Source organism: Ovis canadensis, chromosome 7 (genome assembly GCF_042477335.2).
Source record: "Ovis canadensis isolate MfBH-ARS-UI-01 breed Bighorn chromosome 7, ARS-UI_OviCan_v2, whole genome shotgun sequence".
NCBI classification, from domain to species: domain Eukaryota; kingdom Metazoa; phylum Chordata; class Mammalia; order Artiodactyla; family Bovidae; genus Ovis; species Ovis canadensis.
The window spans coordinates 94,930,691-94,946,365 of NC_091251.1; the positions used below are offsets into that span (position 1 = coordinate 94,930,691).

The 15,675-nt window shown below is 37.1% G+C and overlaps 1 protein-coding gene across 1 annotated transcript in view; it reads left to right on the forward strand.

Annotated features, from left to right (window-relative positions):
• Window positions 1–299: 299 nt before the first annotated feature.
• Window positions 300–15,675, forward strand: part of RBM25 (RNA binding motif protein 25) — a 52,678-nt gene continuing 37,302 nt past the window's right edge. The window contains exons 1-4 of the mRNA XM_069596956.1: window positions 300–605; window positions 7,469–7,589; window positions 10,750–10,799; window positions 12,920–13,087. Coding sequence (XP_069453057.1) covers window positions 7,484–7,589; window positions 10,750–10,799; window positions 12,920–13,087 — 324 coding nt within the window. The 5' untranslated portion in view covers window positions 300–605; window positions 7,469–7,483. The remainder of the gene's footprint in view (window positions 606–7,468; window positions 7,590–10,749; window positions 10,800–12,919; window positions 13,088–15,675) is intronic.

Consider the following 15,675-nt stretch of genomic DNA (forward strand, 5'->3'; position numbering starts at 1 on the left):
AGCCACTTATCTCTTGCTATCAACAGTAGTTTTCTAGGATTAACACTTGGGGTTTCTACTGAGGGGCTGGGTGAGACCCAATTGTCAGCCCACTGAACTTCAATGAGCCACAAAGCAAGGTTCTAGCCCCCAAAACACGAACTACCGAAAGCGGGAAGCCCTTTTTACAGTCCTCAAGCCGAGTCCAGCCGGAACCTTGACCTCAAGATGGCGTCGCGTAATCATAAGATTCAATCAGCTCCAATCAAAAATGGCAGAGTGGGTCGTAAATGACGGCTCAAGACTTTCTAGCCCTCATTAGGCGCTCCATCTCTATGGTGATTCGCCGCTGCGTGGTGATTCAGAGCCAACAGTGAAGACTATCTATACGAGCTCTTCTCTATGATCCTCCTCCCCACGCCCCTGGCCGCAATGCACGCCGGGCATTAGGAAGACCTCCAGAAGAAGCTCCCCGCGCAGCGCGGCGGTGTTTTGCGGCCTGTGCGAGTAGGCGCTTTGGAACCAGTCTCCCGGATAGCGGCGCGCAGAAACCTCGAACCGGTGGAGCCCACTCGTAACCTGGAGCCCGGAAGACCGCGAAGACAGTACCGTTTCCTCAGCGGCGGGTGAGTTCACGCCTCAGAACGCGTGTGGAAACCGGGAGACTGGGTACTTCGGTTGCGGGCGGAGGGAAAGCCTGGGAGGCTGCGAGAGGGCTGGGGTGGGATGGGAATAAGGGGACGGGGGCGGGGAGTTGGGTGGGGGAGGGGACGGGCACGAGGCTTGGGTTTCTGCACTTCTCTAAGGCCTGGGAAATCTGTGGGCCTAGCGGTAACCGGTGCAGGCCAAACCTACCGGCAGAGCCTTCCTCCTTGCATTGTCGCCCACTTTTCCTTTCCTTTCCACGGCTCGCCACAGAGTCGCCTTGGCCCATTCTGGGCTCCGCGTTTGCCAGAAAAACGAGCGATCGCCCCCCTGGGGAGTCCTTTCCTGAGATCCCTTTCAAACCTGAGCCTGCGGAAGCCGTCCGGTAGATATTCCGGGCCGAGTGTACAATTGCTCCAGACTCTGCCTAGAAGCCGGCCTTCACCCACCCTTTTTAGCGCGGGTGGGGTAGGGGGACTGGCCGCCGTTTGTTTTCTTTCCCTTCCTCTCTGGTCATCTAAAGCCCGCCACCGAGTGAACTGCCCTCTCTCCCCCCGTCCCCCCCCCACCCCCCCCCCCAACTTAAATTTAGCTGCTGCCCAACTTTTCTAGCACCCTCCTGGTTGGTTTGCCTGTCTTAAGATTGTGATGAGTGTTGTGGCCCTGCCCCTTTGCTCCCTGGAGGTTACAGTAAACTGTGTCTCCATTGATTGTAGGGGAGGTCTAACCTCTACGGTAGAAAATGTTACTTCGTTCTCATCCTTCTGTGGTCTTCATTACTGCTTTTACAACACGTTTTTAGAACAAGTTCTAGGAGTATGAAGATTATTTTGAAGTTACGTAATATGGTTTTTATATTGCCACGGAAAAGCCATTTTGATAACTGGGCAGAGTGGAGCGGACCAGGAGGGAGGAAATTGGGCTTCTCTTGCACCAGACTGCTCTAGTTGTGAAGTCCTGTGAATTGGGTATTTGGCAGTAGTGTATAAGCAATTTTTATATTGTTTTGAGAGCTTTACTTTCTAAAAGGTAATTTCCAAAATGTTCAGAGGTGGTAAGGCAAACAGTTGGTTAGTAATAGTTCCTCACGATTCAAGTGGAGATACTATGCTGTTTTAACTCATTTAATTTTTCTTGAAGCCTTGGTTTTCTTCACCTGTAAAGTGAAGATTATTGATGATATCCACCTCATAGGTTATTGGAGTTGGGAATTAATTGAGAAAAACGTATGTGAAATCCTTAGTGCAATAACCAGGTAACATAGTAAGTGCTGAGTGCATATTAACTGATAGTGTTTGTTGTTTAAGAATTTTCCCTGAAGTACAGGAGCCTATCCCTGACTTAACATTTCTTCCGGTGTACCTTGAATAGAGTTGTATGAAGTCAGAGTTAATCATTAGTATGTTATTATTAGACAGAGGCATTGTGATAAGCGAAAACAGCCTTTGGATTGGCAATTTAGGATAGTGGGGACCTTGGAGTCCTTACCCGCAAATTGTATTCTTTTGGATAAGTTAGCTTCTTCATCAATAAAAGAAGAATATGTTTTGCTAGGTAATTTGGGAGGCTAAATGAGATGACCTGTGTTGAAAGCTTTTGTAAACAAAAGTAGATTAAAATTAGTTGATATTTTCATGACATTGGTAACCCCAAAGATGAATTATTTCCTTTTTGGCTACCTCCAAGTTAGCTGTATTTCATATACTTTCTTCATTTACACATAATGTAGAGAAAAATTATATTGACTCTTTTATTCTGTAGAAATGAAAGTAGTCATTGACTCTTAATTTCGTATAAAAGCATGCTGTTTATCTTTTTAATTTCTTGATAGTTCTTTCTGATACTGCTACTGGCGTTCATAAGAGAATTTTGATTCCTCAGCTTTTTTAATATAATTTTTCCTAACTTTTTTGCATTTTGAAACTTGAGAAAATAAAAAAAATATTTTCACTGAGAATTACTGCTATCGCTTTTTAACTTTTTATTTTGACATAATTTCAAACTTAAAAAAAATGTTGTAAGAATGGTACAAAGGATTCTCAAATATCTTTCAGATTCCCCAAATGTTAACATTTTACCTGTTTGCTTTATCTTCCTCTCCTTATTGTCTTCATAGTTTTTTTCAGAAATCTTTGATAGTAAGTTGCAGATGTGGTGTCCCTCTTAACCCCCAGAATACTTAAGTGTGTATTTCCTAAAAACAATTACATTCTCTAAGCTAAGGACAAAATCAGGAAATTAATATTGATACAATGTAGTCTACAGGTCTTAATTTGGTTTTGCCTGAAGGAGTCTGGAATTGGTATTGGTAATTTTTTTTAAAACAGCTTATTTCGGTATAATTGACATGTAAAACACTCATTGTAATGTACGATTCAGTGATTTTCAGTATATGTGCAGAGATGTGCAACCATTATCCCAAAGGCACTCTCTTTTTTGTTTACAAGTCCCTTCCCACTCCCACTGTAGCTCTAGACTACCACTGATCTCTGCTGAGGTAGGCTTGCCTTGCTTGGGCTGGGACGGTCATGTCGTCCATTGTACCTTGCAGGCTGTACGCACAGCAGGAGACCGTGCATGCTATACCGATGATCGTTCATATTTAATGTTGAGCCCCTGGGTTGGTTGCATAACTACACATGACTTAAAATTTTCTCTTTCAGGACTGATGAAAATAATGTTAGGAAAGAATCTGGCACTTAATTGGAGCTAGACGTTTTATGGAGTAAATGAATAAGCTGTATATGAGTGTTTGCTGAGGAGGATCTGTTGGTTCATTTGCTTCTTAACATTTTAGAAATCTGTCCTGATGAGGTTAGCCTGTAAGTCTATATCCCAGATGAAATACTTTGTTTCTGTCAGGATAAATCTAATGGATGAATGCATATAAGCAGTAATGGTATTCTTAAGAGTGCAGAAAAAGTAGTTTAAAGGTGAAAAAGAAAAGCAGAATGTATAGATAAAGCTTCTTTAGAAGTTTATTTTGTTTTGGGGGAGGACCAAATTTATTGAGATAAAATTTACATACATTAAAATGCATCCATTTTAATTTCAGTCAATTTTGATGGATACATAAACCTGTCTGACCACTGCCACAATAGAGATAGGAAACACTTCCAACATAGGTTCTTGTTTTTGTTACTTTGGGCCGTGAAGTTTCATCCTTGGAGGATAAAAATGTTTTGAACCTTCCAAAAGTGAAGGTACTTTTCAAGTATTCTTTATATGCTTTAAAGTATTCTTTAAATAATTTAAGTCATTTCAGTGCTGATAAAATAAGCTCCTCATCTCTGTTAAACCCCACACACAATCCCTCGGCAATTGACTACATTCAGAATAGACCTAGAACCACCACCTGTTCTAGGCCACCTCTCTTGTCTGGGTTATTTCCATAGTCTTACTTTTCTACCCTTGTTCTCCTCCAGTCTTAACATAGGGGCCAGTGACACTGTTAAAATAAAAGTCAAGTCAAAAACCTTTCAGAATAAAACCCAGTATTTTTAAAGCCGTTTACAAAGCGTTACAGTCTTTGAACTCTCTTCCCAGCTCCAGTTTGTGCTAGTACTGTGCTTCAGTTGTTGGCCTTATTCCTCATGCAGACACACCTCAGGTTCTTTGTATTTGCAGTTTCCTTTGCTTGAAAAGGGCTTCCCTGGTGGCTTAGAGGTTAAAGCATCCACCTGGAATGCGGGAGACCCCGGGTTCTATCCCTGGGTCGGGAAGATGCCCTGGAGAAGGAAAATGGCAACCCACTCCAGTACTCTTGCCTGGAAAATCCCATGGAGGGAGGAGCCTGGTAGGCTCCAGTCCATGGGGTCTCAAAGAGTCGGTCAAGACTAACCGACTTCACTTTCACTTTCACTTTGCTTGAAAGGCTATGGCCCCCAATACAGGGCTTCCTGCCTCATTCTCTTGCAAGTCTTTTAAAATGTTGCCTTGGTGAAGCCTGACCACCTCGTTTAAAATAAAGAATTCTTTAGCTCTCTTCCCTATTTCATTCAACAAAGTACATACCAACTTTGAATATCTTTATAATGTATTGTAAGAGTATTACAGTTTATCAACTACAGGTAAAAATGATAAACTTTGCTTATTCTAAAAGTTTATTCTCAGTCATTTCACATACACCAAAACATACCAAAAAACATTTCTGTGTTGAAATATGTGGTTGATAACTCTCCTCTTAGGATGTTTAAAGTGAACATTAATAATTATCAGAGATCACCAGAAATGTTTGTTTTCTGAATTTCCGTAGGAGGGGCCATTATCTTATTAAGATTGCCTTCATCTTTGAAGTTCAGCCTCTGAATAAGCGAGTTTTAAACAGTTCCAAATAAAAGGGAAATATTCTGTAGAGAAATTGGAGTGAATGAAATGGGTATATTGCATAAACTAAAACATAATCTGGTTAATTCTTAACAGAATGAAAAGACATTTGAAAACTGAAAAAATAGTTTAAACACCAAGAACATAGAGTTCTTTTTTTAAGTAGTATTTGTATTAAATACTTGGGGGAAAAGTGATTCTAAAGATGAATTCATGGTTCTATCTTTGTAACCATTGTGAGGCTAGGTGCTTGTCACTGCTCTAATTGTACCCACACATGGTAATTTAATAAATTCATTTAGAGTTTCTTAGAGTATTTGTTTACTGATTCGTTCATTGAACAGGTATTAATACCAACTGTTCTTCTAAGAAAATGCTGAGATAGAGTATTATAATGATAATATAAGAGCTTCTGTAAGTAGGACAGTAGCCCTCAATGTTTTAAAAGGTACACACTCCTGTCCCCTTCCGTATAGAATATTTGTTTTTGTTTTGGGCAAAAAAGTATTTTTAAAAATCATTTAAAGATTCAACACATTTGCACTGTTAAATTAACTGCATTCATACCTACTATTTTAAGGCATTTCCAATAGCTTACTTGCTGGTATATGGCATTATTCTAGGTATTTATTTTACCTGTAAAGCTTTCTGAATATTTTAAGTGTGCTGTGTTTTTGAAATTGAAGTTTAGATTTTATAGAATATTTCAATATCCTAACTTAAGGGAAAACATTCTGAGGAAGAATAGCTATGAAGATGAAGGGCATGCTTTTTAAAGAAATGTCTGATAAAGGAGTAAAAAGATACTCAATCTCATTAATGAGTAGGGAAATTCAAGGAGAAACGAGAGTATTTTTTTTTTTTAACCTATCAGATTGGAATGATGGTATGGATATAAGGAAGGGGCATACCTAGATACTCTTGGTGGGAATATTAATTTGTACAGTAGGTTTGGAGGAGGATTTGGAGGTAAAGTGTAGATATATAATAGTAATATGTATAGTAGTAGTAATATGTATAGTAGATATATAATAATACCGATCTGTATTATTGAATTACTTGGCACAGGTGCTTAGAGTTATATGTCCATTATGTCCAAGAACATTTAATATTGTAAGAGGTGAAATACGGAGATAACCATCCATGTTGGTAGATAGTTGTGTCTGTCTATCTGCAGTAAGAGTTTACTGTGTTATAAGGGATGGAGTAGAAGTTGATGACATGAAGAGATGTTAATAATGAGGGAGAAATGTACATAACAATATACTATGATTATATTGCTTGCACAAAAACATAAATGATTATATATTAGTTTGTGTAGAGAAAGGTATTTTAGAAGAATACAATGATTGAGACCAAACTTGGGATTAGGAGCAAGGAAGTAGAAGACATGAACTTTTTATCCTCTCTTTTCTGAAGGATGAATAAAACAATATATAAAACCCAGAAAAGAAAATGGTAGAGAAAAACATTTTTTAAAAGCTTTAGACAACTCCGGATCCCTTGTTATAGAGTTTAGGTAGGGGAGTTTTTCTAAGGGTAAAACAGAAAATCTATTGATCAAGTTGCTCCTTGTAGCTGCACCATTAATATCAGGTCAATCCACTTATTTTGGTGCATGGAATCTTACTAGAACATTCTAACATCATTTTTCTAAACTTTTCCCAGTATTGAATATTTGAGTACATTGACAAAAATATTGACAATATAAAATTTGAGGGTAGGGAAAGTCTTAAGTATTTCTATTCAGTAGGGAAAAGACAAAAGTTTCTTTTAAGTGATATTGGTGTCATAAACGAAATGAAACAGTTCAGTGTGTTCTTGTATTTTTAAAAATCAAATACCAGCATCTGATTCTTGAATTTCATCCATTCATTGAATATCGTTCAGGAATGGTAAAGAGGTTTGCTTTAAAGTTTAAGAAAAATTATCACTTTTTTTTCATTGTCATAAATTGGATATTTTCTTTATATTTGAATGATTACAATGGGACTTGATACCTGGAGGTTCCCCCCCACCTCCCCAGGTTTGTAGAATGTCACTGAGACATTGATTTGTCCTTCAAGAACTGGCCAACACTGAATCAACAGATACTGTGTGACTTTGTTAATTTAGTTTTCAGGATGCATAAAAAAATGAATACTTCAGAACACTTAAACACTGTTAGATATTTTCCTGAATTCTGAATTTGGTTTAAAAAGATTCGTTGATGTTTGGTACTTAATTTTTGGATATTAACTGAACCTCAAAATTTTTTTCTTCCTTTATATGTATTCCCATATGATTGTAGGAGTCTATCCTGAACTTAGATCGTGTACATTTTGGGAACTTATTTTAGAAAAGATCTAAGGTTAAAAAATTCTCAATGGACAGACAGAGAAAAGAGGGTCTTTGCCAACTCCTCTGGGTAAGAAACTTCAGAATTTTGCAGATACTCTAAAAATGAAGGCCAAGAAACCAGGCATATCGAATTGTAAATGTTTCAAATAACGTGATTTGCCATGATTTCTTTCTTTAGACCGCTGCAGTAAGAATGTCTTTCCCCCCTCATTTGAATCGCCCTCCGATGGGGATCCCAGCACTCCCACCAGGGATCCCACCCCCCCAGTTCCCTGGCTTTCCACCACCCGTGCCTCCAGGTAAGTTTGTGGGTACTGTTGCTTTTGTAGTTGATGACAGTGTTGTGTTAGTTTCTGGTATACAAGAAAGTGATTCAGTTTCTTGACTTTTTTTGTGTGTGTGTTTCAGTTTTATATATATATGCAGGCACACACATACTTTTTTTAAGATTCTTTTTCATTATACTTAGTTCAGTTCAGTCGTTTAGTCGTGTCTTGAGTATAGTTTCCTGTGCTATATAGTAAATCCTTTCTATCTGTTTTATATATAGTAGTTTATATTTGCTGATCTCAAACTCTTAATTTTTCCTCCCTGCTTGCCCTTTTGGTAACCATAAGTTTGTTTTCTGTCTGTAAGTCTGGTAAATAAGTTCATTTGTATCATTTTTTTAGATTCCACATGTACGTGGTATCACTTGATGTTTGTGTTTCTCTGATTTACTTCACTTAATATGATAATCTCTGGGTCCATCCATGTTGCTGCAATTGGCATTATTTCTTTTTTTTAATAGCTAAGTAATATTCCATTGTAAACATCAGTATATACCACATCTTTATTCATTCATCTGTCGATGGCCATTTAGGTTGCTTTCATGTCTTGGCTATTGTGTATAGTATTGTGGTGAACATTGGGGTGCATGTATGTTTTGAATTAGAGTTTTCTCTGTAAATGCCCAGAAGTGGGACTGTGGGATCATACGGTAGCTCTGCTTTTAGTTTTTAGGAACCTCCATACTGTTTTCCGGGGCTTCCCTGGTGACTCAGTCAGTAAAGATTTGCCTGCAAGGCAGGAATCTGCCTGCAGTACAGTAGACCTGGGTTTGATTCCTGTGTCTGGAAGATCCCCTGGAGAAGGAAATAGCAACCTATTCCGGTATTCTTGCCTGGGAAATCCTATGGACAGAGGAACCTGATGGACTACAGTGCATGGAGTCACAAAGAGTTGGACACGACTTAGCAACTAAACCACAACAACATACTATTTTCCATAGGGCTGCGCCAGTTTACTTTCCCACCAATGATGGTGTTTTTTTTCAATGTGTCCTTATATCATTGCAATGTTATCTTTAGAAAATATGTGTGTGAGTATTGGTAGAAACGCTTCCTGTTAGCGTTCTAGAAATGTGCTATCTCATTTTCCTATGGTGGGAGTTTTCATTTCTGGCTGAGTATCAAACTCATCTGGGAAATAAAAAATCTTTACTTAAATAATACGTAATACATTTATACAAATCAAAAAGGTATACAGTGAAAAACTTATCTTACCTTCCTATATAATTTATTACTATCCCCTTAGTGAAACGCATAAACGAAACAGGGTTATTAGTTTCTTCTGTATCTTTCCAGATATTTTTTGGTGCATATTACAAGCTGCTCTTAAGTATATATTTTTCTATTCCATTTGTTTTTGTGTAATTCCTGTAACACAGATAATGTAGTAACATCATATATATATTATTCTGCCTTAACTTATATATATATATGTTTTTGACTATTATCTTGGAGAGGTTTCCAAAGTTCTATCTAAAAGCTTCCTCTATTCAGTGTTTTATAAAGTAAAAAAAGTTTTTTTTAAGTCCAACCCCAACCTACTGAATCAAATCCTTAGAAATTAAGGCCCAGGAATGTCTTTTTAACAGGTTCACAGGTAATTACTAAGTATCCATTTAAGCACAGTTAAGAGAACCCACATTATAGAACATTATAAATCTTGAGATTTATAATTAGCATTGCTTGACTCAAACTTTTCCTCTGGTTTATGAGTGGTAGTTCAGATTTTTTTTTTTAAATAGGATTGAAAGCATTTTGTACAGATTTCAGTTTCCCTTATGAAAGATAGTATCTAAGAGTTCTGCTTAGTTTGCATGTTGGGAAGTATTTTCATTTAACATAGAATCCATGTAATTCAAGCTGAAAGCAACAAATGATCTTGTAAACCAACTAGAAGTATTTCTTTTTTAGGAAAGCTTTACATCAGTGACCTGGCTTTAACCATTGGATTATCTGTTTGAAATTACGGTGTTTACTAAAGAGCTTGACTGTTGCAGAATCAAAAGTACCTTGCAATTGCCTAATTTGATGGGTTGTTAATTCATAACATGTACATTACAGAGGCTCAGCTTTGGGGGCCTCCTACCCTTAGGTCAAGTACACAGCTGTGTTGGAGTAGATGTGAAAAGCCACAAGATAAATATGGAGTTTTTCTGGAGTATCATTTAAAGCTTCAGCAATTTGAGGGTAAATCATAATTTAAAAAAACAACTACTTATGCATATACATTGTGGAGTAGAATGCTGTACTTACAAATGTTTTTAAGACATTTATGCTTGTAACTGGCTGTTTAAGCTGTTCTTTTAGATAATCATGGATATGTATTTGTTACCCCCTTGCCACCAGGGACATAGTGGGAGAGCTTGAGTACTATCAGTGTATTATTCCATGTAGCAATTAATGAATTACAGTCAGTAAGTTAACTGCCCTATAATAAAGGAGTTTGTCCTGAAAAGAGGGATTAAGAAAATAATGTTAACAGAGATCTGAATAGTTATCAACCATCAAACATTAATTTCTTGAGAAGGATAGTGTCCTGAGCCACTTTCATTTGGGCATCAATTTTTGAGGGGTTCTTTATTTTTTTGTTAGTCTCATAATATCTTATTTTCTGGTAGTCTTTCCTAGTAACATACTTTTAACAAAGTCCTTGTGTTACACAGTTACAGGGAAGACTAGATTACTTCCAGTTTGTGAAGAAATTTTAAGGCATTGAGAATAAAGCTTAATCACTTGTTCAGAATCAGGAAAGATGATGATGAAAAATCGTTTGTTTCCTTACCAGTTTATTGGTTTTATAGAAGAAATTTTAAATTCCTTTTAATTAAAAAAAAACACATACTAAATGAATTGATAACTGTCCAGAATTTTGTACTCATTAAGGCAATAGCAGGTTGTGATAGTCTTTTTGCTTCATGAGTGTTTTTGTTTTTAAGTTTATTTAGATAGACCAATCTGTAAAGTACATTTGGTTTTGAATAATATCTCATTAATATCTCATTTTTTATTAGCCTTATATTTCCCCTTAAAAGAACTATGAAGGTACTTATTTTTATGGCATGTACTTGATATAGAATATATTCTTGTCTATGTAATTACATTCTTAAGACTCATTTTGCTTCTTTTTTAGGGACCCCAATGATTCCTGTACCGATGAGCATTATGGCTCCTGCTCCAACTGTAAGTATAACTTTTAAGGAGGAATTACAAGTACTGCTGCTTTTAACTGAATCTAAACAATTTGATAAACTCAGATAAATTATTTTAAATGTCTAAAAGAATAATAGGAAGAAAGAGCATATATATATATATATATATCATACTAATTTAAATATTTTTTCTCCAGTACAGTTGCTCCTAAAATAATGCTCCCTAAATAAACTATTTTGGTTTTGTGATTTTCCTCGTATTCTCTAGACTCTTCATACACTGTTACTTCAGGTTCACCCGTTGGCTCTTCCATCACTCCCTTAGGTCTTGGTCCTTGAAAGCAGGAGATGTGATCTGACATATCTGACTTCTTAAAAGAACGCGGAAATGATCTAGTAGAGATTTAAAATTTGAAATGAATATTGAATATATATTTACTCTTTGCTCTGACATACCTGATGTTTAGCTTCTTCAAAACTTTTTTTTCCCTCTGTCCTCTATCTAGTATCATACCGTCAAGCTTTCTTAAGTTTTACTGAAACCTTTTCTCTGCTGAAGTTTTATTATTCAGTCTTATGTCTTGAACTTTAATTCTCCACATTCATAAAAGCTTCTGTACACTCTAGGCATCTTAGTTAAGAATGCTAGTATACTATAGAAAGAAAGAAAGTGAAGTCGCTCAGTCATGTCCGACTCTTTGCGACCCCATAAACCACAGCCTACCAGGCTCCTCTCTCCATGGGATTTTCCAGGCAATAGTACTGGAGTGGATTGCCATTTCCTTCTCCAGGAAATCTTCCTGACCTAGGGATCAAACTCCCATCTCCCGCGTTGTAGACAGACGCTTTACCATCTGAGCCACCAGGGAAGTCCTCAAGACTGGTATACTGTAACACGTGATTAAATGATAACCCTCTTAATGTTTATTTAACCAGAATTCTTCTTTGAGTTAATTAGTAGAAATATAGGGTTTAAATTGTAATTCCTCTGTGAGGGAGATTAGGTCTTATTACTTTTAGCTATTTTTGTTTTTTTGACTTGTGGGTTTTGAAGAGGGAGGCAAGTGTTATTTATATTAAAAGGGTAGTGAAATAGGAACTTGCTGTGAGGTGGACTCGGGGGGGGGTGCAGTCCAGCTTTTCTTGTATTGAACCTTCATTGGAAGACATGCACTAGGAAACCGCCACATGATAAGTACTCTTCTCCTCCTGCATTTCAGCCTGGGAAAAGGCAGCTCCCCCAAGTCACCACTTCAGTGCCAACTGTGTATGTTTTGCTAGATTCAATTCCAAATATAAAGATGAGTAAGACTGTTCGGGAATTTGAACTTTATGAAAGGAAAAATAAGATAGTAACGCAAGTAACTGAGAAAAGGTAAACCGAGAGTGTGGGGAGAGTGCTATGGGAACATGTGAAATTCTGCAGGAAAATTAGCAGGGATAATTGGAGTTTCCTTTTATACTAGTACAGAGTACAGTAGGTGAAGAAATGTGTGGGTATATTTGAAAACTTTAAATGATTTTTGATGTCTTAAACTTAAAATTTCTACCCAAGTTTTTTTATTCGGTCGTCCAAGTTGTGTTTAAAAGAAAGGTAATCCAATAGTGAGTTTCCCTGGTGGCTCAGTGGTAAGGAATCCACCTGCCAATGTAGGAGATGTAGGAAGATCTGATCCAGGAAGATCTCCTGGAGAAGGAAATGGTAACCCACTCCATTATTATTGCTGGGTGATCCCATGGACAGAGGAGCCTGGAGGACTACAGTCCTTGGGGTTGCAAAAGAGTTGGATACAACTTAGCTACTAAACAATAACAGCAAAATCGAATAGTGACACTTTACGTGTCATGAATAAGTTGTATTAATGAAAAATGTGCTTTGAGAACTTTATATTAAATAGATAGAACCTGTCCTTTATGTTTGCTACTTTAAAACAGGTGTTTTGGGACTTCCCTAGTGGTCCGGTGGTTAGGGCTCTGAGCTTCCACCGCAGGGGGCAAGGGTTCCATCTGGGTGTGGGAACTAAGTTCCCGCATGGTGTTTGGTGTGGCTAAAAAAAAAAAGCTAAAATGGATGTTTTACCCTAATGTTATATTAAGCGTGACAGCAAATTTAATTGCAAGTTCAAATTTTATTGTCTTTCTCCACTTTAGGTCTTAGTACCCACCGTGTCCATGGTTGGAAAGCATTTGGGAGCAAGAAAGGATCATCCAGGCTTGAAGGCTAAAGAGAATGATGAAAACTGTGGTCCCACCACTACAGTTTTTGTTGGCAACATTTCTGAGAAAGCCTCAGACATGCTTATAAGACAGCTCCTCGCTGTAAGTTAAACTATTAATTTTTCATTTAAAATTTTTTTTGTTATTTCAGACTTAAGAAAAATCAGAGAAGACTGAATTATTGTCTCTTTTATATTTTGAGAAGTTTCAATCCTGCAAAAAAGTTGAATAAATAGTGAACACCTTTGCAACACATTTTGCCACATTTGTTTTCTCTCTCTCTCTCCACACACACACCCCTCAGTTTTTTTCTGAATAGTTTGGGAGTAAGTTATGGCATTTCACCTCTGAATACTACTTATATCTCCTATGACCAAGATACTCTCCTACATTTTTCACACTTAGGAAATTTAAGGCTGATTCAGTATTGTTAATTAAAATACATAATAGCTCATATGTAATTTTACCAACAGTTTCTATAATAGGTGATTTTTGTTTTTGGTCTATAATCCAGTCAGGGATGTGTATACATTGCATTTAATTGTCATGGTTCTTTAGATAGCTTCTTTATTATAGAACAGTTCCCTGCCTCTTTTTGTTTAACTTGTTTTTGTCTTTTGTGATAAACTGATGTTTTGAAGTGTCTGGGTCTTTTGCAAAATGTCTCACCCGATTTGAATTGATTGTTTACCCATAGTTAGGTTTAGAGTAAGCATTTTTTAGAATGGGCCATGTGTGATGACTGTTCTCAGGTGTAGCATAGGAAGAAACACCATGTCTCTTGATTCCATTTTTGGTGGTATTAAGTTATTTGGTTAAGGTGGTCTGATCGCTCCATTTTAGGATATCTTTTCTCCCTTTGTCATTAATGAGTAACTTCTGGGTTAATATTTTGAGACTGTAAAAAAGGGATTTAGAAAATAAACATAAAACCTAGCTTTGTCAGATCTTAGTATTTTGTGATGCTAGCTTTAGATTTTCATCCCAAAGAAACAAAACATGAAGGTCCTAATTCTCATTTCTGTCTTCCACAAAGGTAATAACCAGAGGGAATCCATTATCCTAAACTGGGTGTTTATCATTCCTGACCATATTTTTTACTTTAATTACATATTTATATTCATAAAAGTTTATCATGTATGAGTTTAAATTCTGCATTCCTCCAATTTGCTTTTTTCACCCAGCATATATGCAGCTCTAGTTGGTTCACTTTTCACTGGTATATACCACTGCCTTACAGAGATACGTGATAAATTGTCAGATTGTTTACTGATGGTCATACGGATCGTTTTCACTTTTGGTATTATGTTTTGCTATGTTATTACTGGTAATATGTCTTTCTAAGCGAACATGGAAGTGCTCACTTCGGCAGCACATACTAAGTGAACGTGAAATAAAATGTCACGTATTCCCTTAGAAGTGGAATTTCTGTCATTGGGCATGCTTATCTTCACTTTTGAAGATAATGCCAATTTTCCCCCAAGGTAGAACATTGGGAGGACATTTTGTTTATTTTATTTCTATTACAGATGTATTTTTAATTTTATTATTACTTATTTATTTTTGGCAGCACTGAGTCTTGATTGTTCGGCATCGGCTTTCTCTAGTTGTGGCGAGTAGGGAACTACTCTTGGCTGTGGTGTGCGGGCTCCTCATTGCAGTGGTTTCTCCTGCTGAGGAGCACAGGCTCTTGGCATGCGGGATCAGTAGTTGCGACTTGCGGGCTCTAGTGCAGGCTCAGCAGCTGTGGCATGTGGACTTAGCTGCCCTATAGCATGTGCGATCTTACTTCCTTATTAGGGATTGAACCTGTGTCCACCCACATTGGCAAGCAGATTGTTAACCACTGACCCACTGCGGAAGTCCTGGGAGGACATTTTAAAAAACATGTTTATTGAGATATAATCCATACACCATAAAATTCACCCTTTTTATAATGCACAGTTCAGTGGCCTTTAGTATATTCAGAGAGTTTTGCAAACATCACCACTGTCTAATTCCTGAACATTTTTATCACCCCATATAGATATATATATATATATATATATATATATATATATATATAAATATATATAAACACACTGTACCCATTAACATTGGTTCCCATTTTCTCCTCCCCTCAGCATCTGGCAACCACTATTAAACCTGTCTCTGTGGATTTGCTTGTTCTGTGCATTTTATGTAAATGGAATTTTAGAATATGTGGCTTTTTTATTTTGTCTTTCACTTAGCCTGATGTTTCTAAGATTCACCTATGGTGTAGCTTATTAGTGAAACTTTGTTCCTTTTTTATGGCCAACTAATACTCCATTTAATGGATATGCTACATTTTGTTATCTGTTTATCAATTGATGGACAACCAGCTGTTTCCACTGGGTTGTTGTGAATAATGATGCTGTGAATATTCATGTACAAGTTTTTGTGTGGATATATGTGTATGTTTTCAATTTGAAACATCCCTTTTGAAAACTGTTGTTGATGTATATGTGCAGCAGTGTTTTTTAAGATATCTTTGAATTCCTGAATTTACCTCTTCTATTTCTCTTTTTACTTTTAAGACTTTACTTGGATGTCTGAGGAGCTTTGATTGTCCATATTTAAGAGTTAGGGATTAAAAGACCTGTGTACATAAGCTGACTTTGTAAAATGTTGGGCATCGCTGTAGGGTAATCTGACTGGCAGCCAGAGGT